Source organism: Crinia signifera, chromosome 1, assembly GCF_055691185.1.
Source record: "Crinia signifera chromosome 1, ASM5569118v1, whole genome shotgun sequence".
NCBI lineage: Eukaryota > Metazoa > Chordata > Amphibia > Anura > Myobatrachidae > Crinia > Crinia signifera.
In genome coordinates this window covers 299,797,173-299,821,999 of record NC_139217.1, presented here as the reverse complement: position 1 = coordinate 299,821,999, position 24,827 = coordinate 299,797,173, and the positions used below count along the sequence as shown (strand labels likewise).

Genomic DNA, 24,827 nt, shown 5'->3' with positions numbered 1-24,827 from the left:
AGTGCTTAAGGAAAGCAATAGCATTAACTGTTGACTGTCTTGTATGCTGCATTTTAGATTGGAATTTTAAGCTGTCAGACATACAGGGCATACTAGGCGTTCTGCATTGTAATTGTTTGGTAGCTGAAGTATGAAGGGTAATGCTGTTTTAGCCGTATACATATTAATGATAATGAGCTTTTTAGCAGATTCATTTTCTATTTTCCCGTAACTCGGCAGATTTTTGTGCGTCCTTTATGGTTATTGTGTCTGAACGCTACAAGCATGATGGAAATTGGCTTTTGATTATTAAGGCCTAGTCTGGAGCTGTCCCTAAGGATTTTCTGCTCATGTTTGTTCTGTGGGCTTTAGACGTTGTAAGGATCCATAGGAAACGGATCTGTGATTTCCTTTGGCTTTTTTTTTTTTTTATTGTCGGGATTTCTTCTTTTTGTTTTTTTTTTCCTCCCCGAACCAATAATTTACAGAGGGATTTATAAAGGAAATATATGTCGGGCGTGAACTGTTTATTTTTGCTGCTTGTTCCACTCCCATGATTGTAAATATTGGCTATGTTTGTTACTGTGGAAAATTGAAGGTAATTGCCATTTGATTAGATTTCTTTTCAGCTGCTGTCAAAGACTGATAAACATTTGTATGCAGACAACAATATTTAGATACACAACAAGTAATCTGTATCTGCATACTGTTATTACAGATGTACTATTACTCATTTAATTTTATCTTTAAACAAATGCTTTTCCTATTAGGTATTTAATAAATTTGGAAAAATACACAAAGCAAACGCATTTAGCGCTAACGTGGTTAAAATATGTTTTAATGTATATGCATGTTTTTTTTTTAATACAGCTCAATAACTTATTGAATCTATGTTTCTATTAGTATAAATCTATGGTACATCACTAGCATGTATAATAAGTTTAGGGTCGTTTCCGTAAGCCGTAAGTAAGATCGCTCTGCAAGTACAATATGTATTCCATACTTTTGAACACTCGGAACTCGCGGCTTCTGGTGCGGAATCGGTAGGTGAATTCAGCTGCCATAGCTGGTATTTTTATGCCGTTGCAATGGCAACTTGAATTGAATTGATCCCTTAATGTAGAGCTGCCAAGTTTCAGCGGGATAACTCTGTATGAGCTATTTGGAGTCATCCGTTTTAAAAGTTTTTGATGTAGAATTTATCAACATGTAATTCCTATGCTTTTTGGTTAGAACAGGGAAGTACATCTATTTTCCTGTGTTTGACCATATTGGAGAATAATATGTCACGAAGTGTTGTAGCTTTCAATTAGCAATCGTCTAAACAGTACATCATGATGCATCCATTTATTGAATGGGAAGGGTTCCCTGTACAGTGTGCTGCTGAGCATCATTGGGATGCCCAGTTGCATACAGGTGGACCAGTGTTGCAGATTTCTGATACCAGTGGAGGTTATGTGCTGTTCTGATACAGCACATGGAGTAAATGCAGAGGATTTAAATTCGCCCACTTGTTACCATAACTGCCTATTACATCATCTGCACATCCGGGCGTTAAGGTCATGCCAGCGGGCATGTCACACAGCATGAGTTTCTTGCTTAGCATGCAGTAGTCTTTTATTGTCCATGAAAAAATATTGTCCACTCATATTTACTGTATATTTATTATTTTTTTGCCTTTGCAGGTAAAATGTGTAATTCATGCTGACGCCACTATTCTGTATTCATTACCTCTATCCAATCTCACTTTCCAAAGTTTTCCTATTTTTTTTCATTACTATTCTATTTTTATTACCTCTCTATTAAATCTTGCTTTCCAAACAAATTAGCCCATAGATTGGTCTTCCAGTGTTGGCACAGAAGTAAAGTAAGGAATAAAACCATGTTTACTACTTGGAGAATATGAACCGGTTCACTTTGGTTTTCTCGAATGTCCAAATTTTCCCATTACTGTATATCTCCCAACTTTCACGCTTTTAGCTGGACAATCCTGTTTCTCTGGGACTGTCCCACTCCTGGGCTGTAGTGGCAAGGGGTGCGGATAGCTGGGGGTGCACACACACTGCGAGTGAAGGGCATGCGTATGGCATCCATTCACGGTACAGGGAGAGCCTGGAGGCAGGCCAGCAACTCGGAGATTGAAGTAAACATGGGTCTGGCTAGCCCCTTTTGCTGAGCTCTGTTTCCATTTCTGGTGCGCATGCCTTTGGTGTGCTTGGTGGTCCCGACTTGCTGTTCTAGAAAGTTGTATAATTGGATATATAGAATTATTGAAATACTTTTTAATTTGCTTCACATGAAAAATAAATGGACTTCTTGAAGAAAAACATTGATTAGCCTATTGCCAATTCTTACTGGATATCACCCCATGTTGCAAAGAACTGTGCAGATGTCCTCTATCTTCCAAACAATTGTCAGCTTAACGTTTTGCGGTATGCATGGATTCGTTTGAAATATTTATTTTCATGAAAAAATAGTTAAAAATGGTTTTAATAAGGAAAATGTTTCTGCCTTCAGGCCATCGAGGACGGAAACTTGGAGGAAATGGAAGAAGAAGTACGGCTGAAGAAGCGCAAGCGACGAAGAAACGTGGACAAAGATTTTGTAAAAGATGATGGCGAAAAGAGAGAAAAAAAAAGAAGGGGGCGACCGCCAGCTGAAAAATTGTCGCCAAACCCACCAAAGTTGACCAAGCAGATGAATGCCATAGTTGATACTGTAATTAACTATAAGGACAGGTAAGCGTTTCAGCTATGATGTCTTGGCTTTATTTCAAGGAACGTTGAACAATTATTATTACATGTGGTTGTAACTAAATTCAAACTAAACTTAATACGAAACTTTACCAAAGGGTAAACAGACAGCCTCTCTAAATACAGGTTTATTTTCCATTTTTAATTATATATTAGTAGTATTGATACAATGTAAAGGCGTGTATAGTTTTAAATGGAGGGACATTCTGTAGTGAAAAATGCAAGTGCGGAAAACATGGAGACTCCCTAAACACAGTGCACACAATCAAATTTAGAACACATTAGTAAATCATACAGATTTTTAATAATTTTATAGCACAGAAATGTAAGTACAAGTATATATACTTATCTCTTGGCCTGAGTGCTGCTTTTTCTTCTCAGATTCTTTTTGTTGTAGGCTTTAGAATGAGATTATAAAGATTACCACTTTCAGATGATTTGTTTCTTGCTCTGTACTATAATTTGTGTTTTCTGGTGAGAAGGTTCCTCCAAACAGATCTGGACATTGCATGACGGATGTTCCGGGGCTGGTAGTGCCATTGTTTTCTGTCCACTGCTCCCAGTTCTGGGCCTCGGACATCAGGTCAATGTCAGGGAAGGCAGTCTACTGGTCTCCCACTGGCAGCCACTGCACCCCCCAAGTAAACCCTTTTCCCCCTTCTGAGGGAGAGGGCCTTTTTATTTATAAGGGGTGGGGGAATCCAATTACCCACAATGTATCAGAAAGTGCGGCTGTAGAATCGCCCGCTCGCATATATTTGTATGCAAGGGCTGCAAGCTAAAATGTATTAGACCAGCACAAGAAGGGTCCTCGAGGGGTGTGAGTCCAGCTGCCATTACTGGTGTTTATATATTCGTCTGGCGTCAGTGAGTCAGCTGTCCCTGTGCAGCGTGGCCCACGTTGGGCATATTTTATTACCGAAAAATGTGTCTTACTCGCATGCAAATAAACTTCACATGCAAACTTTGCTGATTAAATGATATGCATCATACCTACAGATTTCCCATTACAAGTAGTGCGATTGCGATGTGAACAAAGCGCAGCATTCCAGGCTTATTCGCATCACTATCCGCTCCCAGTGAAGTGAGTAGGAGGCAGGCCTATGCAACAGTCAGCTCCCATTCACTTCCAACGGCATAGCCAAGAGCATGCAATAGCATTCACCCAAGTTACAGCAACGATGTAAACAGACACATCTATGTATATTGTGTGAGACTGTGGCTGCATCTGCATATGGAAAACTACTTCACAGTGATATTCTGAAACGCTCTGTATGCTCGTTCCTCTTATTCGCTTTGTGATGTGACTGGGGTATTTTTGGGTGGAGATGCAAAAAAAGATCCCTAGACTTAATAAACATGCCTATAAATAGGCGCAACTAGAAGGGCTGTTTAACGTGACTGCCAGTGGCATAACAATGGATCCGCAGACCCTGCAGTGGCTTAAGGGAGCAGCGCCGGTGGAGTCTGCGTTCTGACAGGCAGTTGCAAGAGCTGCCGCTTGTTAAGCAGTAAAGACCAGCCCCTGTAGCTGAGTACCTTGCTACAGAGAGGAGGGCACCGGGCAGCTGAGCATACATACAGCGATAAGGGATCAGGGTATTTTCAAATGCGGGGCTGGCTGTTCTGCTGGAGGCATTAACTGTGTTTGGCTCCTATCTCTATACCTGATGTAAAATGTCACTCTTCACCCTATTGCTCTGCTGTAATTTTATACACCCATGTACAATGAACATTTTTATGCTGTGCCCCGTGCCTCAATCAACTAAGGGTTGAGTTCAATTTCATGTGGGATAAAGAACCGTGGCCATATCTAACTCTAACAACCCTCCCACAGGCTACCCCACTCTCCACTGCCTAACCCTCCCCTTCCGCAGCCTAACCAGTACCTAACCCTCTCCCCAGTACCTAACTTTCCTCTACCACAGCCTAACCTTTTCCTCAGTGTCTTACTCTCCCCTTGTGCAGCCTAAGCTTGTCCCCACTGGCAACCATACTACCCCTAATCACATTGCCGACTCCCTGTCCATTTAATCTGGATCAGCCCCAGCCCGCTGGGTACACGGACGGTCTGTCGGGCAGCAGCAGGTTGCTCCCAGGGTGATCAAAGGTAGTTAAAATGTTAATTTTGGGCAGCCCCCTCGCTTTCTCCTCGGCACAAGGTACCCCAACTCCAGCCCAATCCCATCCACTAATTCTGTAATGGCATTAAGGTGTGTAGTATAAGGTACATTAGTGTGTGGTATAATGTGCAATGGGCATTACAGTCTGGCATAATGTGTTATGAGCATTACGGTGTGTGGTGTAATGGACATTACAGTGTGTGGTGTAATGTAGAAGAGGCATTATGGTGTGTGATATTGTCTATGAGCATTACGGAGTGTGGCAAGGCCACGGGCCTTGCAGTGAGGTCACACCCTTTTTCGGAATGGGCACGCCATAGGTATGTGCAATTTGTGTGTGTGTGGGGGGGGGGGGTAATTTTTTCTGCTGTTGTCCTTCCCCCATTTGTGCAGCCTATTGGGGAATCGGGTTTTACTAGATTTACCACACTATGGAAAATTTATTAATTACGTAGTTTCTGTGACTGGTTGACTTCAAGCCTGTATTTCATTTGGTTTTAAAAGCCTCAGAACCTGTGTAATCCAGAGTATTCCAGTTTCAGTTGATATCTACCTCCTGTGAGATCAGTAGTGGTTCCCATCCCCTAGCTCAGAGGTGGGCAACAGGCGGCCCGCGAGATGCTTAGGTCTGGCCCGCCGTACTGACATATATTACAATGACAAGCGGCCCGATAGCCGCTTGTCAGCGCCAGGACAGACATGACATAACATAAGAATAGTTTTGTGGTGCTGCGCTCCGTTAAAGAAAATTCTACAGGCTGTTATAAAATAAATTGTTGTTCTTTATTTGTATGTAATAATAATGGGTATACGGCAATCAACCTTTTCAATACAATCGCCTGACGCTAAGGACAGGAATATTATATTCCTTCAAGATTTTTACAATTGCTCGTGGTGGATGAACATGCGACACATGCACGATGTGTCTGGACCATGTGTGTTAGTTTACAAAGCAAGTAAATGGTACATTTTATATTTTTTTAATTGAAAAAAAAAAGCCACAGCAGAACAGTACCGGCGCGCAGGGAGATCGAGGAGCAGACCCTGTGCTGGAGAGCCGGAGCTGGGGTCCCTGCGCTGTTACTGTCTGCAGGCTGCTGCAGAGATCGAGCACAATGAACCGGAGGAAGAGACCAGGCACCGCGGAGAGAGAGAGGAGCGGACCCAGTGCTGGAGAGCGGGAGCTGGGGACGCTGCAATGCTGCTGTGTGCTGCACAGCAGGAGGAAGAGACCTGGCACACGCAAAGACAGGGGAGCAGACCCGGCGCTGGGAAGTGGGAGCTGGAGAGTGGAGACCCTGCGCTGCTGCTGGGAGATTCACGACGCAGACAGAGGGGAGGAGATCCATCCTAAGGAGAGTACAGAGGGGGGAAACACAGAGCAGATTAGGAGGGACATCTGCTGTAACAACTATTTAACACCCCTGCTCTCCCTTCTCTCCACTGTTCCCCCTCTCCTCTGCTCCTCGATTCTCCTTTCTGCGCTCCACCTCTGCTCCCCCTCATCCTCTCCATCTCCTCTCTGCTCTTCCTCCTCTCCTCTGCTCCTACTCCACTCTCCTTCCTCCTCTTGTCTGCTCCTCCTCCTTCATTCTGCTCCCCCTCTCCTCAGTCACCTCCGCTCCCCCGCTCCTCTTTTCCTCCGCTCACCTTCCTCTCCTCCTCCCCCTGCTCCACTCCACCTCACCTCTCCCCCACTCCTCCAGCCCCCCTTCTCCTCTCCCCCTGTCCTGTGCTCCCCTTCCTCCTCTCCTCTGATACCCCTCCTCTACTCTGCTCCCCTTCCTCCTCTTCACTGCCTTCTCTCCTCTTTTCCCCCTCTCCTCTGCTCCTCCTCTTTCACTCTCCTTCCACATCTCCCCCTTCCACTCCACCTCACCTTCTCGCTCCTGCATCCTCTCCTTTTCTCACCCTCGTCTCTGCTCGTTATCCTCTGCTCCTCCTCCACCAGTCTCCTTCCTCCTCTCCCCCTTTCCTCCTCTTCCTTTTCTCTGTTCCTCTTCTCCTCCACTCATCTTTATCCTCTCCTCCTTCTCCACTCTACCGCACCTCCTCTCCTCTGCACCCTCTCCTCTGCACCCTCTCCTCTCTGTGTACCCCTCCATCCATTTGATACCCTCTCTCATTCTAATTCTTTCTCTCCCTGACACCCTCTCTCTCATTACTGTCTTACTGTCACTCTCGCTTTGTATTCCCTTTTGTCTCTCTCTTCCCCAACATCCTCTTTGTCTCACTCACTCTCTCCCCCCCCCCCCCCCCCCCCAACCTGAAAAGCATTGTAATGGGAGAGAGGGGGGACCTTTCATGATTTTACTATGGGGCCAAAATAACTCCTTGCTCTTTTCCCTATGGTGCTCCTTCAGTTATTTTTTTCTGGATCCGCCCCTGACAATGACTGACATGCGGTGCTAAACACAGGCAGTCTCCCTGTTGCCCAAAACAGAAAGCCAGGCCAGCACACCCCTATCACAGGAAGAGGAGTGGCAGATGCTGTGCACATCTGGTCTGACTTTATATGTGCTAGTCATCCAGGTAGTGTCCACTTATTTTTGTTACACTCCCCAGCCTCTGCTTCTTGCCCCGCACATTGCTAGATTCAGTCAGTGTGGTGAGGGATAGAGGCAGTGATTGGAGAGATGGAAGGTGGGTGCTAGGTGCAGGGGTGAGAGATGGATGCAGTGAGGGGAGAGATTTAAGATGGGTGCTAGGTGCAGGGGTGAGAGATTCAGTCAGTCTGGTGAGAGATTGAATGTGGGTGCTAGATGCAGGGGTGAAAGATGGAGAGTGGGTGCTAGGATAAGGGGTGAGAGATGGAGGGTGGGTGCTAGGTGCAGGTGTGGAGGTTCAGTCAGTGTGGTGAAAGATGAAGGGTGGGTGCTAGGATAAGGGGTGAGAGATGGAAGGTGGGTCCTGGGTGCAATGGAGACAAGTGGAGGAGTGATAGGTGCAGGGCTAAATAAGGAAAGAGGGCATGAGAGGTGTAGGGGTAAATTACAGAAAGGATAAATGAGAGGGGCAATGGTGACATGTAAGACATTAAGGAAAGCTGAACTAGAACATATACTGTATGGGGGAAGAGAATGATGGACACAGTGGAGGTAGATAACCCAGGTTGGATTACATATAATATGATATGGTTTATTTTATAGTATAAAAAGTATTGAAAATAGATTTTACATGTCCCTGATGCTTCTGAGGTTCTAGGTGTACCCCAAGTCCCTGGCTATTCTATTAAATTTTCCATACCCCCACTTCGACCACTGTGTGTGTATATATATGTATATAGTGGATGGTGGGTGGTCCGGCACTCCTCTCTAACTGTTCAGTGCTGCTCCGGTGCCATCAGCCAGGTATGGGTAGAAGCTGTGGGGGTTGCTGCGGCACAACAGAGACTGGGCTTTTCAAATATAAATATTTAATGTGGTGATAACACACATCACGTGCCCGACGTTTCGGGGTCTATCGTGCCCCGTTTTCAAGGTGAGAGATAAAGAACCACGCAGTGGTGCTTACCTTATAGATGCAGTATATATATATATTACACACAAGATATTGTGTGCGGCCCTCGAATATTTACTGGTTTCGTTAAGCGGCCCCCCAGCCAAAATAGTTGCCCACCCCTGCCCTAGCTGGTCCAGTATTGCTCAAGTTTGGTTGGGTAAGAGTTTTTGGGTACTGTAGATGTCACTCAGAGGAGATGGGTTAGAGGTTCTGTACAGTAGTTGATTCCTCCTTGCAAATATTTTTGACTGCCTTTTTAAACTTTGCACAAACATAAGTGTGTACCAGTGATTTATGATTGGGACTAGTGAGATTCTAATTTATCACTCCTTGAGAAGGGCAGGGTGGTGCCTTATTAGGACTTGAAAATGTCCCCTTAAGGATGAGAACTCAGGGCAGTTTGTCTAAATCTCTGTACACACGGAGCAATATATTGCTCAGTGTCCCATTTGTCCCTGATAAAAAAGGAGACTCTGCTAGGGGAAACAGCTGATCGCAAGAGCGCGCTCCTCTGACCAGCAACCACCACAGGACTGGACACAGGAGTGTGCTCCCGGGGACAGTCGCTTGGCAACCATATCCCCAGCGATATGAGTACGGGGCTTTCGTTCAAGCAGTATGCAGTGTGCTTGACATCTGAGAAGTTGACATTCCATAGGTTCATGGCGCTCCCGTTTTAAGTTTACAGAGCATATTCTGATTGGTTTTCTTGCTCTCTAGATCTGGATGATACTGTATTTGATTATCCTGACAAGAGAAAAAAAGTTGCAGGTTTCCCTGCAGGATATTGTGCAGTCATCATCTTTGTAGTAAGGATAGGGTTTAGAGGGAATCTTTTCTACTTGTGGATTCCTTTTGTTCATGGTTGTCCAGGATCTCTATCATTCCCATGCCTTTAAGTTAATTGTTGGAAAACATAATTAAGGGATACCCCAATCATGCCATGTGGAGGATTAAGGTGGTACACAAAATGGATGGTAGAGTTCTCACCAAGGCATACTCTCCAATAGACAGCAGGTCTTAAAAAACACTTACAGTGTGTACGCACGGTACAATTTGCCTTCCGATGTTGACAATATAGTCAATATCGGATCGGAATCGGATGCAGATCGCAAGGGTTTTAACCCTTGCGATCCTGATCCGATCCCGATGCGCGTTCACGTATCGCAAGGCAGAAAGTCTTGTCTGCCTTGACTATATAGTGCAGATCTGCACTATATAGTCAGACTTGTATGCAAATCGGATGTGCCTTGCGTTCCGATCCGGATCGTGGATCGCATCTTAAGGCACATCTGACCGTGTATACACACGGCTTTAAATGCTGGTCATGTGTGTAGAGATATTGTGACCTTGTTACATTTGTTATCTTTTGTTCCTCCTCTCCTTGTTGGCTACTATCTATTCCAGCCTGTAGGGCTTGGTTAATGCTTCTGTCACGTATTGGATATGTAGCAATAGGGTAAATGGTACTGAAATCCTTTTTTCCTCGGCTTACATCACATTTTCTGTCATCTTGAGCTAGGCTGTTTGAAGACGAAGATATATGGTTGAGTGTAGCAGGAAATAAAAAAAACAATGCTTTTAGTAAAAGTATTAAGAGGTCACATGTAAAAAATAAATCAGCTATCTTATATACTCTTTAAGTCAGGATAAAAATGTATTGGTGTTACTTTTTTGTGCACCATTTTTTAAATATGTCACTACACAATCAGAGATTTCCAACCACCTTGGCAGGTTTTAATCTGGTTATATCCATGCCTGGCCTCAGGTAACTTGTTTAGTACCTTGGCTAATTTGATTTAACTATCTGTGTTGAGTTATGGATATCTTTAAAACATGGACTAGGTACAACCTGGTCATATGTTGTTGGCACCATGTCAGTTGTGTACACACACACACACACACACACACACACCCTTCCCAATATGACAGTGAATGCACTTACCGATTGTCAGATAGGTTGGCGGGTAGGCCGTATAGCCAAACTGTCTGCTTAGTGTAGAATAAGCATTAGGGTGCCATGAGGACAGCATTTGGGAACTGCACGGTTTTCGTTGTTTTTTTTTTAATATAAAATTTATTGTTTTTCATATACAGTGTGTCACTTTTTTTATGATAGTATACCATGATAGCACATGGGGAGAAAAGCCATAAGGTGGTATTGGTTGATGTAAGTAGAGTAAGCCACTGATGGAGAGAGATTTTTATAACATGTTAGTTGTAGACATACTGTAACAGGTGCTATGAAGAAGAGTGACAACTATTATTGTGACCATTAAGCCCCCTTCCACCCTACTTACAGAAATGTAGATAATCGCATTAGGGTCACACTTCCTGACAACAGTAAAGGTCCTTTCTCCAGTTAGCCAAGTTATACATTGATGACTGGCGCAACCCTTACAGTTCCACTACTTACTGATACAATATACTTTTTTTTTTTTCAGTTTGCAATGTATATGCCTCACTAGAAGTTAACCTCTTTATACACAATTGTTCTAAAAGTTCATTTTATAAGCGCCAACATATTAAGCAGTGCTATACATTCAAGGAAAGAAAATATTATTCTGATCAAACGAGCTTACAATCTAAAAGTTATGGACAACAAATTGTAGTTGTTGGTGAGGATAGTGTGCATGGCTTACATACTGTATTGATAGTGTAAACTGGAAAACAGCCATTGGCCCAATCTACTCCCTACTCTGGTATTCCCTACTGGTTGTGGAGAAAGCTTTCCCTTTTTGTGCTGCGGTACTGTTCACATGTATCCGTTATCTGCAAGCTTGGACCAGCTTGTGCCTGGTATTTTTTTGGCATTAGGCTTGCTGCTTGTCACACAGCTAGGATACTGCACTTGTTTCCGATGTTAACTGAAGTTGATGTAACAGCTGCTGCCACTGTGGATGCAGCAGAGATCATCAGAAAAGGAACAGAGATGGTGACAGCAATGACATGTGAACTCACTGGGGGAATTCAATTAAGAGCAGTGTTTTCGCCCCAATGAGTAAGTGTGACTATATGCTGCACTTACAGTACTGCCGGATTCGCACTTTTGTTTTGTTTGCAACCCCAAAGGCCGTTTATAAGCCATCACAGCAGCAATTCAATACAGCGCAGCGAGGAACACTGACAACTGCCGCTTTGGGCTAAGCTGACTGGCTTGTTTGTAAACATCCATAGTTTGTGGTTCCCTAACACTAGATTCCCCACCTGTAAGTTTGAATAAAAAGGTGGTACTTGTTTCCTAGAACGGCCACCATCGGGGGTAATCGTGTACCTTAACTTAAGGTACACGATTACCCCCGATGGACCCGATTTCCTTTGAAATCAGGTCCATTTTGCCGGCAAAGGCAAAATCGGGTCCATCGCGTCGGTCGGTTTGCCATAGGGTTCAATGTTAAAATATTTTTAACATTGTAATCGGTGAAAAAATGGGAAATGGGCCAATATGGCTCATTGTATATGCCCCCCCCCCCCCCCCCCCCATTGTGAACGTCACCCCACGATTGACGCGAACCCGAAGCGTAGCGAGCCCGCAAGGGGCGGCAGTATGTGTCCTCCGACCTTTTCATACCCCTACTATCCACGTCGGCGTGGAGTTGAGAATATAAAGTGTGGCGAGCCACCGAGCCCAAAGCGTGGTGAGCGGACGCGTATACCTGTGAAGTTATACGCGTCCCCTCTCGGGGCTCGGTGGCTTGCTGCGCTCGCCACACTTTATATTCTCAACTCCACGCCGACGTGGATAGTAGGGGTATGAAAAGGTCGGAGGACGCGTAGCGCCGCCCCTCGCGGACTCGCTGCGCTCGCCACGCTTCGGGTTGGCGTCAATCGTGGGGTGCCGTTGAGGGGGTTAAAATTGGGGTCTGGGGAGACTTTTACATTGAATCCAATGTAAAATAGGGTCCCAGGGACCCTATTCACATTTCAATCAATGTAAAAATCGGGACCATCGCGTCGGTCGCATCGCATGCGATTTGGTCGCATGCGATCGATGCGATGCGACCGACCCGATCAACATCGGTGTGGCCGTTCTAGGAAACAAGTACCAAAAAGGTAGTTGACCATAGCAAAGAAATTGTAACTTCAGCTATAAGTTTTGCTGCTATCATGTTTTGTTTTTTTATTGTTAAAAGCATTCCATGCCCATGATGGTGCTTACGTAAAGTTTTCACATTTGAGTCCTAATTGTAAGAGATGCATGTTTATTTGTGTTCACTTGGAATCATGTCAGCGCTGCTGATCATTGTCATTATTGTATCTCCATGCAGCAGCCGTCCAGCACCCACAAGAGAAACGCCACCCGACAGGTCTGTTTGAATTGCAGTTATGTGAATATACCTTTACTGTACTTTGCCTACATTTGCCCAATGTGTGCCTCCCCTACTCTCCTCCTCCAGGCATGCAGAGCTGGAAGTGTAAGATGTGCCAAAGTCTGCATGCTGATGTTTGTGTACTTTTTTTTATTGTTCCATAAAGCTATATCCAATTCTGTACAAGTCCCATGTGTTTAGACAAAGAATACAAATGATGTGATCCTAACTCATTCAGTGATCTGAGATTGTACTAAGGAGACGCTGAGAAGAAACCTATATGAAGCAGAAGGACATGTATAGGCCACCACATTTATGGCCTGTGATGATCACCTTCTTTACCAACTTTATAGGATACAGTGTGTAACAATCCAGTGGAGAGCAGTGTTATGTACAAGATGACACCGTGCATTTCCTTGACCTTTATCTGACTGAGTTATATTTTCTGAAACATAAAAATAAATGTAGTACAATAACTAGCTATTTTATATCATTTGTTCTTAGCAGAAACCATGCCATTGTAAAATGCGGCAAATGTTTTCTGAAAGCCAGTAATAGGTCACTATTAGAGGTTTCATTTTCCAACTCCAAACACCTATCTGATCTCTAAATCTATCGGGTTACTTTCTATTTGCAATACAAATGTATCCTCATACACGTATTTTTTTTGCGCCATATGGCACAACTTAGACATTCAGCCACAGACATTGGTAGCAATTTCTGGATTTTGATACCTTTTTCTAAATTTAGAGTCTACTTTGCATAATAACAGCACCCAAAGTCACGTAGAGTGTCCTAGTCACTTTTTGTCACAAAGAAATTATACAAAGTAGGGATGTGTGGGTTCGGTTTTACTCAGGTCTCAATGCAGGATCTTATTGGCTATCGGCTGTCACATGTTTTGGATAGCCAATAAGATCCTGCTTTGAGAGCTAAGTAAATCCGGATAAAACCGAAACGGCAGATCTCTAATATAAAGTAACAGATTGCATAAAGATTGAAGGCGTGGCTCATTTGTATCTGCCCTTAGCCGTTTTGCCTTTTTACCCCCATGCAAGCATTTTGGAAACATACTGCAGCTGCATGTAATGCCAGTGTCTAGAATGCCCACACATTGGGCTTTTGTCACTTCAGTGGGACAAATCAGCTGCATATTTTGCACGGAAGTGTATGGCGGAATGTGTAGTTTAGTTTGTTGATATTGTAAGCTGTGGAATTGCAGTAGGGAGCCGGACGGCTCCACTACAGTCAGGATTCTGACAGTCATTCCTCCGATGTCGGAATCCCGACTGCTCCCTTGTGGGGGTCCACGACCCCCATAGAGCGAGAATAAAATAGGTGGCGAGCGCAGCTTGCCACCGTGCCCGCAGCTTGGCGAGCGCGCAAGGGGCTTCATTGCGCTCCCCACGCTGTGCAGTCGGGATTCCGACATCTGACCAATGACTGTCAGGATAATATACCACACCCTTGCAGTAAGCCCATGAGAGTAATGGCAAATCTGTAGCCAGAAAAAAACACACACACACACACACACACACACAGATTGTGCAGATGAAATTGCCTATACAAGTTTATTGTAATCTTTATTGATTTTTTGGGTTGAGGCAGGACCTTTTAAGCTATACAAAGTGACCAATTCACGCTCATCGTTGCAACACGAGTCACTACGTGCAATTCTCTTGGCGATTGGCACAATCCTGTCACCATGCGTGTGCATCTAATCCGCTCTCATGGCTCATAGGAACACCCTAATCGGCTATATCACAGCGTGGCGATTACAAGCCATGGGTGTGAATTTTGCACAACAAACAGGCTCGAGTGGTGGCGATCTGGCAATAATGAGCACGGCTACATCAAATGTGAACTGTGTGTATGTCTGTATGTGTGTGTGTCTGTGTATATTTATGTGTGTGTGTGTGTGTGTGTGTGTATATACCGCCGGGTTACCATGGCTACGTAACACACTCCCGATGTGAGAGGGCGTGTACACACAGTCCACACTTCCGGTGAGAGCTGCGAGGCGGGTACCTGGACGGCGTGGAAGCCGAGAGCACACCTGGTATAAAGGTATGTTATGTATGTTTCATTATTGATATTGTACTGCCTGACGACGGATCCAGTAAAGAGATCCGAAACGTTGCAAACGCAAATTTTGTGTCCTTGAGCCTTATTGAGGAGAGTGAGTGCCGGGTTGTCGCCCTCTATATATATATATATATATATATATAATTAGATAGATTGCATCATGATACAATAGCAGCCAGTTTGCTCTGTACATGGGCAGGTCTCTCTGACAGTGAAATGGGTGATCCTGACAGGCTATATTGTGAACGCACGGAAAAGTTCCATATCACCATTGGGCATGCAGTCAGTCTTCCGTGGTAGTTGAGGTGTGCTCTAACACTTGCGGATGCTTTGCATTGAATCATAATCAGGCCCTAAACTTTCCCTTTTTTCTTGGAAATAATCATAATTTTTTTTTGTGTGGACTATTGAGACTTTCTGCTTGGCTGGCATACTGCTATCTGGGCATGAAGCTCAATCTGCCAGTATTGCAGTGTATGCAGTATAACCTCCTCCCGTGTCAACGCTGACATAGTTAACTAGTTGTGAAAATATCAACACTAGTGTCCCAATGGAAAGGAATCCTGATTGGTCAGGTACTGTAAGCAGTCCCCCGCCCTCTAACATTACCTCTCCTTGCGTACCTGGTACTGGCAGTTGGTATTCCAATATCTGCCAGTATGCTGAACATATCCCTATTTATTATAAGATGGTCCGTATTGTAAATGATATGATGTCCTGTAGGTTGAAACAAGTAGAGAATAGGGACAGAAAATAGTCCTGTTCATGCTATTTGAATAGATCATCATTGTACCAGTCATCTTTGGCCAGGATTGATTTCAGGTCCTGCAAGTTACAGTATGTAGTAATTTTGACATTTCTATCAGAAATGTTTGTTGTGGATGAGGCAGGGGCTTACTGCTGTTAGTAAAGCAGGGATGTGCTGATGTTTATTCTTGTGGAGTGATACAGCTGTGGCTTAGTGATGAGGTTTGGGTGACAGTTGGAAGTAGTCCAAGCATTGCGGTTACGCTAGGAGGTGTAGTGTGAAATAATTTACAGTCCTATAATGCGGTGTGTCCAGTCACATTAGTGAGATGTCTGTTATGAAACACCATTTTATAAGTGCCAGTTCTGCATAATGTTGTAGTGGTTAAGGTTTCCTGTAATATGTATGGAATATGAACCTGTCATATTGGCTTTTTTAGCTCTTGCATAGACAAAACAATCTGTACACCACCTGCCCAGCAGTGTAATCGTTGTACAGCCTCCTGCTGCAAACACAGCCATTGTTGTGGTCTCTGGTTTCTCTGCGGCAGGCATGTCCTGTTGCCTAGAAACCATAGTAGCATGAAAACGCGTGCGCTGTGCAGGCTAGCTAGGAACACAGCATTGCTGATTAGATGGAGATTATCCTATGCAGCCACGTAATGCTTTGCTAGCCAGAGCTCCATATATAAAAAATAAATCATAATCCTGTTCTTTTGCAGGTGAAGCCTTGTCAGACAAGTGTGGGTGTTTAAAAATGGAGTCATTTTACATTCACGGAAGTGCTAATTAGCAGTAGTTTGGCCCTGATTTTGATGTTAAATGCTTTTTTTCATTATATTGATTATCTTTATGCATGTATTTGTCTATTTATATTTTTGGTATTTTATTTGTATAACGATGTTTAAGAAGAACTATTGTTTTATGTGATAACTGCCCAAATGCTTCTCAGAGTCTCCTCAGTGCATAGTACACTACAGTATTACATCACACAATAATCTTTTGTCTTTCTCGGTCTCTCGCCTATCCGCTCTGTCTACCAGTAGGTGGCATCTTCTGCATAGCAATTATACTATCATGCGTATTTGTGTTCATTTCATAAAAAAAAGCATCAAACCATAACACCACAGATTTTAACATCCTTCTGATTACCGGTTCAGCATGGAAATTTCAAGAAAAAGAATAAGATTGCCATATACTGTATATAGCAGTGCATGCATGGCTGTCGATGTAATATGGTTCATATGCTTTACATTTTTTTTTTTGTCCTGTTTAACAGCTCTGGGCGACAGCTAAGCGAAGTTTTCATACAGCTCCCTTCTAGAAAAGAATTACCAGAGTATTATGAATTAATCCGCAAACCTGTTGACTTCAAAAAAATAAAGGTATACTATCGTAATCTGTGAGAGGTTCTCTTTTAATCTCCTGCAAACACAGAGATTTCATTCTGCCATCCATCACAGCATTTCTTGATACTTTTTACAAATTCTAAACTCTTCCGTCAAGAAATATAAATGGGACATTTTCATCCCTGACTAAAGTAATTCTTTGATACATACACATAGTTAAGAATAGTACCTGCTTGGTAAATGCTAGACCACCATGCACTCTTCACATCCTGTGTGGTCTGGCAAAACACATGTTGGCCGATGTATAAACTCCGTGGCCTTATACCAATTTATCACCATTACATGGTTGCCATGATGTAAGTGATACAGATGGAGCGCCTCTCTTCCTTGGCCGGGGATTGCCAGAATGTCCTTGCTGGCGCAGAGTCGCTCCATCTGACTGGGACGCACGTGCATCTCACACGCACTCGCATCCCAGTATCAGGACGGCGCCGCTGTGGGTCCCTGCCCGTCTCCACTTCGTGGAGACGGGCAGGGATAGGGGGGGACAGTGGATGGGGCACCGGGGGAGGCGGCGGCAACCCGTAGACAGCTCCGTAGCTACGGGGCGAGCGTTTTGGTGGGAGCCAGCCGCTGGCAAGAATGAGGCTGGCTCCATCTGTATGTTCTTGACGCTTCCATCACTTTTGTGTGGAATCTTGTTATCTTCAGTGGGGTAGGGATCATAAGATAGACAAGGGTTAGGTCGACACAAGCATTAGATCAACATGGGAAAGGTCAACATGGGCCTTTTCACTTTTTTGCCCCAAATGTCAACATGGACACTACACTCGGCACACATTTTTATTCACCCACAACGCCCTTGTGGATGGTAGGGCATGAAATACCGCCTGTTGGCACATCGGCTCAAAAAAAAAATGGTGAAAAACACCATGTCGACCTTTTGACTGTCGACCTTCCCCATGTCAACCTAATGCTTGTCGTCCTTTCGTATCCCCTTCAGTGGACACGCTATGGTAGGATACTCATACACCATATAGCCTGGGGCAGCTACTGCCTTTATATATGCTTTTTTTTATATATTGCTTTCTTTTTCTCATAATAGGAAAGAATTCGCAATCATAAATACAGAAGTGTGAGTGACCTAGAGAAGGATGTCATGTTACTGTGCCACAATGCACAGACATTCAACTTAGAAGGCTCACAGGTGAGTAAGGTTATTGTTCGTATCGTTTTCTTACTTGCCCAGTTAAGGAAATTAATTTACAAAGCCACTTGGTGTATGCGCTTGAGGAACAGGTTTTTATAACCTACAGTATTACACTTTCTATACTATGAAAAGGTAATAATCTATAAAGTTGTATCCATTGCGTTGCTATAATACATACCATCTAGTCTTTGACTAATGCTCGCCAAATATGAGCAGACCCTTTCATTGGACGCAAGCATCAGGCTTCTCCAGTCTGGACAGCTGAACGCCCTGTCACACACAGGTCATGCCTCTACACACCAGAGGTTTAGGCTTGCCCAAAAACACCAGTCCATTTTTATTGCATCATTTGCAAGTGTGCTGTTCATTCTTAGTCCACGTACATGCCACTATCAGGAGAATTTGCTGTTTTTTCTTCTATCATACTGCTTATTCAGGTGTAGTTTTACATATTTTACTTACTGTGCTTTGTTGCCTCGTTTCTAGATATATGAGGATTCCATTGTTCTACAATCTGTCTTCAAAAGTGCAAGGCAAAAGATTGCAAAGGAAGAAGAGAGTGAAGATGACAGCAATGATGATGATGACGAAGATGATGAAGATGAATCAGAGTCGGAGTGTAAGCCATTTTAAAAATTTCTCATAAAGAAAAATACTTAAAACACATTTCTGTTTTAAATATATGAACACGTTATAAAACAAAATTCTTCGTTATTATTTTCAATTTAATAACTACTTAAAAAGATTGAAAGTCATAAAATAGGCAATTGCTATAGACAAGCAGTTTTGGTACTTGTGCAGTTTCACGGCAGCAGTTAAGTAGTAAGCGTAGCGTCCCTGTTAGAATCAGCGTAGTGTTCCGGCGGCCAGCGTAGGCAGCGTCCCTGTCAGTATCAGCGCCATGTTCCCACCTGTTCGCGGCCAGCCGGAGCTTACGTAGTTAGCGTAGTCAGTCAGCGCTTATTACTTATTTGTGTGGGAACCATTGACCATTTTAACCTGCCTGATATGACAGGTGTGAATGTGTTCCTGAAGCACCCCCACTATCAACGCCAGCCCGAAGTGTGCCGAGCGCCTCCCGACCTTTTCATACCCCCACTATCCACATTGGCGTTGAGTTGTTTTTATAATGTGTGTCGAGCGCAACGAGCCCTGTGAGGGGACGCGGAATACACATAAAGTAATCCACGTCCCCTTGCAGGGCCCGCTGCGCTCGCTGTGATTCGGGCTCAGTGGCCACACTTTCTAAAATCTGCTCCATGCCGACGTGGATAGTGGGGGTAGGAAAAGGTCGGGAGGACGCGCACCGCATCCCCTCGCGGAGCTCGCCACGCTTCGGGCTGGCGTGGATAGTGGGGTTTGAAATGGAGGCATTTGCCAGTATGTAACATTAGCACTAGCAAATGTGTCCTTTATTGTGTAGGAGACGTACGTGCACAGCGCACCCCCCCCCTTTGTGCAGGAGACACACGCGTTACCAAACCCCTAACCCTGTACATCTCCCTGAAGCGGACACAGGCAGGGTTGCCGTACCCTGCCGCAATAATTACTGAGATGCTCCTGCGTCTCAGCCAGATGGAGCGCCTCTCCGCTGGTGCCCGCATTGAACCCATCTCTGCCGGCTTCCACCAGCACAGGGGATCTGGCGGTTACCAGCACTGTGTGAGAGATGCTCACTAGGCGTGCCGGGGACAGAGCTGCAGCTCCCAGGGACAGTACGATGACTAGCTACCTGACGGGGACACTACGCTGACTACGCAGGGCTGCCACGGAGTCACTACGCTGACTACTCTAGACAGCCGTTGGGCTACGCTGAAAACGTAGCGTAGCCTGCCGCCGTGAAACTACACAAGTACCGCAACTTTTTGGGGTAAATAGACCAAAAATGCTATTTAGAAAATATACAAAAACTCTGACAAAAGATTTCGTTCCATCAGTCAGTTGAAATGAACCGGAAAAAAAACAAAAAACATACCTCTGGACTTCCCTACAAATGTATGATTGCCGTCACCTGTGTTGAAACACCTATCTTATTAATTAACCTGTTCAACATAGATGCTGGTAATCATACATTACAGTCCAGGAGCAGAGCATTGTGTCCCTCCTGGAGATGGTCATGTTGGAAGGTATGATATATACATACGCTAAACATCGGCACTCACCTTTCCTAGTTTTGGGGTGCCCTATGGGTTGTGACGACATTGTTTCATATATGTCACTGTGGTCTTATAGCTTTATTTTTTGTTTGTATATAATATATACGCAGATTATGATGCATTCGCTATAGACTAATGCACACACTATGAAAATTGGATTTTATGACATTGTACCCTATAAACTGACCTTTAAATGAAAATCATCTAAAGACAGGGGTGTTTTAAGAGAGGAGGAGGCCGTTGTGCAGCCTCCTCTCCCCCTGGCACAGTAGGATCTGAGCACCAGAGTGCTCAGACCCTACTGTGCATGTGCAAATCTCCGGAAAAATGGCGTGACAGCCATTTTTCTGGCCATTTTCAAAGTGTTACCGCCGCCGCTGGCCTCCTGAGGGTAAGTATTACAAAAATGGGTGCAGCGTGTATGGTGTGGGCCCCCCCAAGTGTGTACTACCAAGAGGAAACTCTGCCTTTAAAAGTAATATCAAATGTACATAGATGAATATATTAAGGTGTGCCCATTTAAATAGGTGCATGGGAAAAATCTGAAATTTGATCTCAGTATGAAGAAATCAAATCAGGGTTTTCAAGTTGTTGAACGTACAGTTTTACATACTGTATAATCATCGGAATATTATATTGATTTTGTATTATGTAAGTTCTGATCCCATTACAGCCACTTCAAAGTTTCAGAAGAACAAATACAATCTCCAATGCAATACTGTATATGTTAACATTACAACATCAAGGTGTAACATGCTATTCATTAATAACACTTGGGGCCGATTCGGAGACCAGGTTGCAGCAGTGGAACACCCAGCGGTTTATGGGGGTACCCATGAAAAGGCTAGACATTCCCCCTGGGAACGCAGGCAGGCTGATGCCTGCTTGGAGTGGGCAGCTGATGTCAGCACCCCCCGTTTACGGCCATCTTCATGTGAAATAAGTCAGATTTCACGGACTTATTTCTGAAGGGGAAAAAATAATTTGATGATCAGCAGCCATCAAATGATTTCTGTCCTTTTAAGCCACATATGAGGGGATCCGTGTTCCCATACACATCCCCTCGCGTCACCATATTTCATTAATAAATCACAATTTGTATTGGTATATTGAAATATTGTTTGTTTGACTTCCTTTTTGTTACTATTCTGCCTTACTGATCATATTTTTTATATTTATTATGTTTATTACATTTATATTGTATTTGTAATCTTTCTGTGGATGGTTAGAGAAATTTGTCTATTAGCTCAGTTGCTCATGATTTCACCAGCGGGACGTTGCTGTGAGAGATCCTCAAAATATCTGGTAAAAGTGCCAGCATCGCTCACCGTGTTTTTTTTTTTTTTAACTATACTTCAATTAATTAACTTGGCTGTATTTATTAATACTAAAAAAAAAGAACAGTCGCTGTGAGCGATGCTGGCATTTGTAGTGGATGTTTTGAGGATCTCTCACAGCAACGTTGGCACGCAAAGGATTAATGGCTTAATCTCCACAAAATAGTATATTTCAGGGTTTACATTTGTATATGGAGTTAGAGGAAAATAGAGGTTGGGAGTCTTGTGCTCAACAGTGAGTCTCACCCTCCAGATCCTGGTCCTTTCTATCTGCTGTCTCACTCTTCACACTGACTTTTTGGAGATTATACAGAAACTCACACATTTCTCAGTTTCACCTCTCCAACTCACTGTCATTACTCTAAAATGTGATTGTTATCTGTTAACCTCATTTATGAAAACGAATGCCACTACTATCTGTTTTAGCAAAATCAATGAAGATGAAAATCAAGCTGAACAAGAAGGATGACAAGAATCGAGAAAAGGGGAAGGGAAAGAAGCGTCAGAGTCGTGGCAAAGCCAAGCCAGTTGTCAGCGACTATGACAGTGATGAAGATCAAGATGATAATGTGAGTTCTGACCGTGAAATTATTATTTATTTTTTTTGTTACATTTTTGTCTGTCAGATAATATAGGAGTTTAATAAAGGCTTGTTTTGGGGACTGGACTGTTTGTATATTCTGCTTTTTAAACAAACTGATGGTTGCCATTACTTTTACAGAAAAGAGAACACACATTCCATATATTTAATCAACGTTGGCCCAATGTACTAAGCCTCAAAATGTGATAAAATGGAGAGCGATAAACAACCAACCAATCCGGCCCAAACTGTCATTTTTCAAACCCAGCCTGTAACATGGCAGTTAGGAGCCGGTTGGCTGGTGCATTATCACCTTTCACGTTATTACTTTTTTGAAGCTTAGTACATCTGGCCCCATGATAATGAGGCTTGGCCAAACCATGAGATCAGGAAGAAATGGCTATACCACAGTTATTATACAGATGTATAAGCATATATTTAATATTAGAACATATGAAACAGATATGGCCTCATACATCTAGCCTCAATAAGCTATGCTGCGTGAGCTCTCTGGTTCAACTGAGACGTGCCGAGTGGTGTAGCCTTTTTTTTTTCTCTCACGTTATTCTTTTCTTCAGAGATGCACCTTTTGTCCCAATCGGATGCAACAAAACCGCTTCTCATGACTGATTTGATTCATTTGAAATATGAGATATGTGAAAGAAAGCCATGGCCACTGCATCTTAGCACTTTGTATACCGACTCAGTCACACACAAGGGTGTCTTAAATACTAGTGTCTTGTCAAATTAATCAGTGCAGTCTGATTTTGTTATATCGCATTGCGAAGATACACATTTGAGTGAAATAAACGCATGTTTTGTAAAAACATAAAAAATGACCCACTCCTCTGCTTTCTCTCGATTAATGTATATTTTCTGTCTCTATCCCTAGGATCAGTCGGATGGAAGTGGAAGTGATGACGAATGACTTAAATGGAACTAGTTTTCTGGACAGATATCTTCATTTTCTAGTTTCAACTCATCCAATGATTTTTTTCTAAAAAATAAAAATTACACAATGGGGTTGTTTACGTACTCATCATCTAGAAGTATCATTAGACTAGTGACAAACATACATGATCTCATCGTGTAAAAAAAAAAAAAAAGAAATAAAAAAAGATTTTTTGTAACATATTGTGACCAAATGGGCCTCCAATATGAAGCAAGTCACACATTTTTTGATGGAAAACTGTGGATCAGTAGTATATTTCTGTGGGTCGATTTTCACCTGGAAGCGGTTTCTTTGTGCCTGATTTCCTATACTATGGTGCGGCAATCAGCAGTACAAAGCTGAAGATATAATATTTTGTAGACGTGAACTGGGACAAACCAATAGAAGTAACTGGTTATTTTATTTTTCGTCAGGCGATTTCAGAGGTTTTTTATGTTGCCGAGTTTAGTTGTTTTTTGTTTGTTTTGTTTAGTTTTTTTGTTCTGTGTTTTTGTTTTTATATAATTTTGGTACATATATGCAACTTTCAAATACTGATTAACTCTTTTGACGCTGGAAGGGCCTGCAGTGTATTGCTTTGCATGTTATGGCTCAGCTAGTTCACAAGGTGTTAATAAGCAGTAATTGTTTTCATCATTTTTACCCTCCCTCCCTCTCTCCTTCCCTCCCTCTTTTTTTTCCAGCGTAAAGCTCTTCGAAAACAAAGTTCTACTAAAACTATAAGCTATATGGCTAAAGTATTTTTTTTTTCTATTACAATTTCTATTTGTTATGAAGAAGTTTGGGTAAACTTGTTATTGTTGCAAACCTATATATAGTATAATGGAATGCTTCTTTCTTCCCCCGCTCCTTTTTTTTTCTTTTCAAATTGACCTTTCTGGATAATCAGCTTTTCCCTAAAGTGTACTTAATCTTTGCTTTCTTTGCACAATGTCTTTGGTTGCAATTCATAAGCCTGAGGCAAATAAAATCCCAGCAATTTTGAGAAAACCGTGTTATTGTGTTTTCCTAATGATGAGAAAATTGTTTCTTAATTTTTTTATTTTTTTTTTACCTGCAAAAATCATTCACATTGAATGAGTAGTAAGGGGGGGGGGGGTTGGGTGCTGCCCAAAATTTAATAGTTACACCACTGACTTGGGCCCAGATGCACTAAGCTTTGAGAGTGATAAACAACAATCAGCTCCTGCCTGATATTTTTCAAACACCGTCTACGACATGGCAGATAGGAGCTGATTGGCTGAGAGTTTATCACTCTCCATTTTATCACTTTTGAAGCTTAGTGCATCTGGCACTTGATCGTGTTTCAGTATGTGCCACTGTGCCTATATAGTCTGAGTTTATCCCTCTAGGAACAGTCACGAGATTGAATGACCTAAAACACAACTACGAATGCTAATCCAGAAATCATATTATACTCTGCTACTTGTTCATCAGTTAACCATCCCCCAATATTTACAAAAATACTAATAACTACTAAACATATGATATCCAATTAAACAATAAGATATTTAATGGTGTCAAATTTAAATAATATTTAGCCGTTACTTCCACCCCATATAACTATTATACCCCTTATTTTATGCTAGAAAAAAAGGACAAAAATAGCAATGATTAGTCACTAATAATATACAGCTTATTCAGAGGAGAAACCTGGTTAATCATTCTAAATAAACCATTTATATTCAAAATCGATATTAAAATCCATTGATTGATGCCAGTAATATTGGGTGTTGGCTAAATAC

The 24,827-nt window shown here is 42.9% G+C and overlaps 1 protein-coding gene across 8 annotated transcripts in view; it reads left to right on the top strand.

The window, feature by feature from the left end:
- The window catches only part of SMARCA2 (SWI/SNF related BAF chromatin remodeling complex subunit ATPase 2), a 182,481-nt gene extending 158,409 nt beyond the window's left edge, over positions 1–24,072 (top strand). For 7 of the 8 annotated variants that reach the window (XM_083186032.1, XM_083186026.1, XM_083186027.1 and 4 more), the window contains 7 exons: positions 2,497–2,717; positions 12,625–12,663; positions 16,778–16,883; positions 17,953–18,054; positions 18,544–18,676; positions 21,977–22,119; positions 23,023–24,072. In XM_083186032.1, the coding sequence (XP_083042158.1) occupies positions 2,497–2,717; positions 12,625–12,663; positions 16,778–16,883; positions 17,953–18,054; positions 18,544–18,676; positions 21,977–22,119; positions 23,023–23,058 (780 nt within the window). In that variant the 3' untranslated portion in view covers positions 23,059–24,072. Of the gene's footprint in view, positions 1–418; positions 578–2,496; positions 2,718–12,624; positions 12,664–16,777; positions 16,884–17,952; positions 18,055–18,543; positions 18,677–21,976; positions 22,120–23,022 lie in introns of those variants that run through there. The other variant, XM_083186031.1, reaches the window with a different exon arrangement.
- The last annotated feature ends 755 nt before the right edge of the window (positions 24,073–24,827 follow it).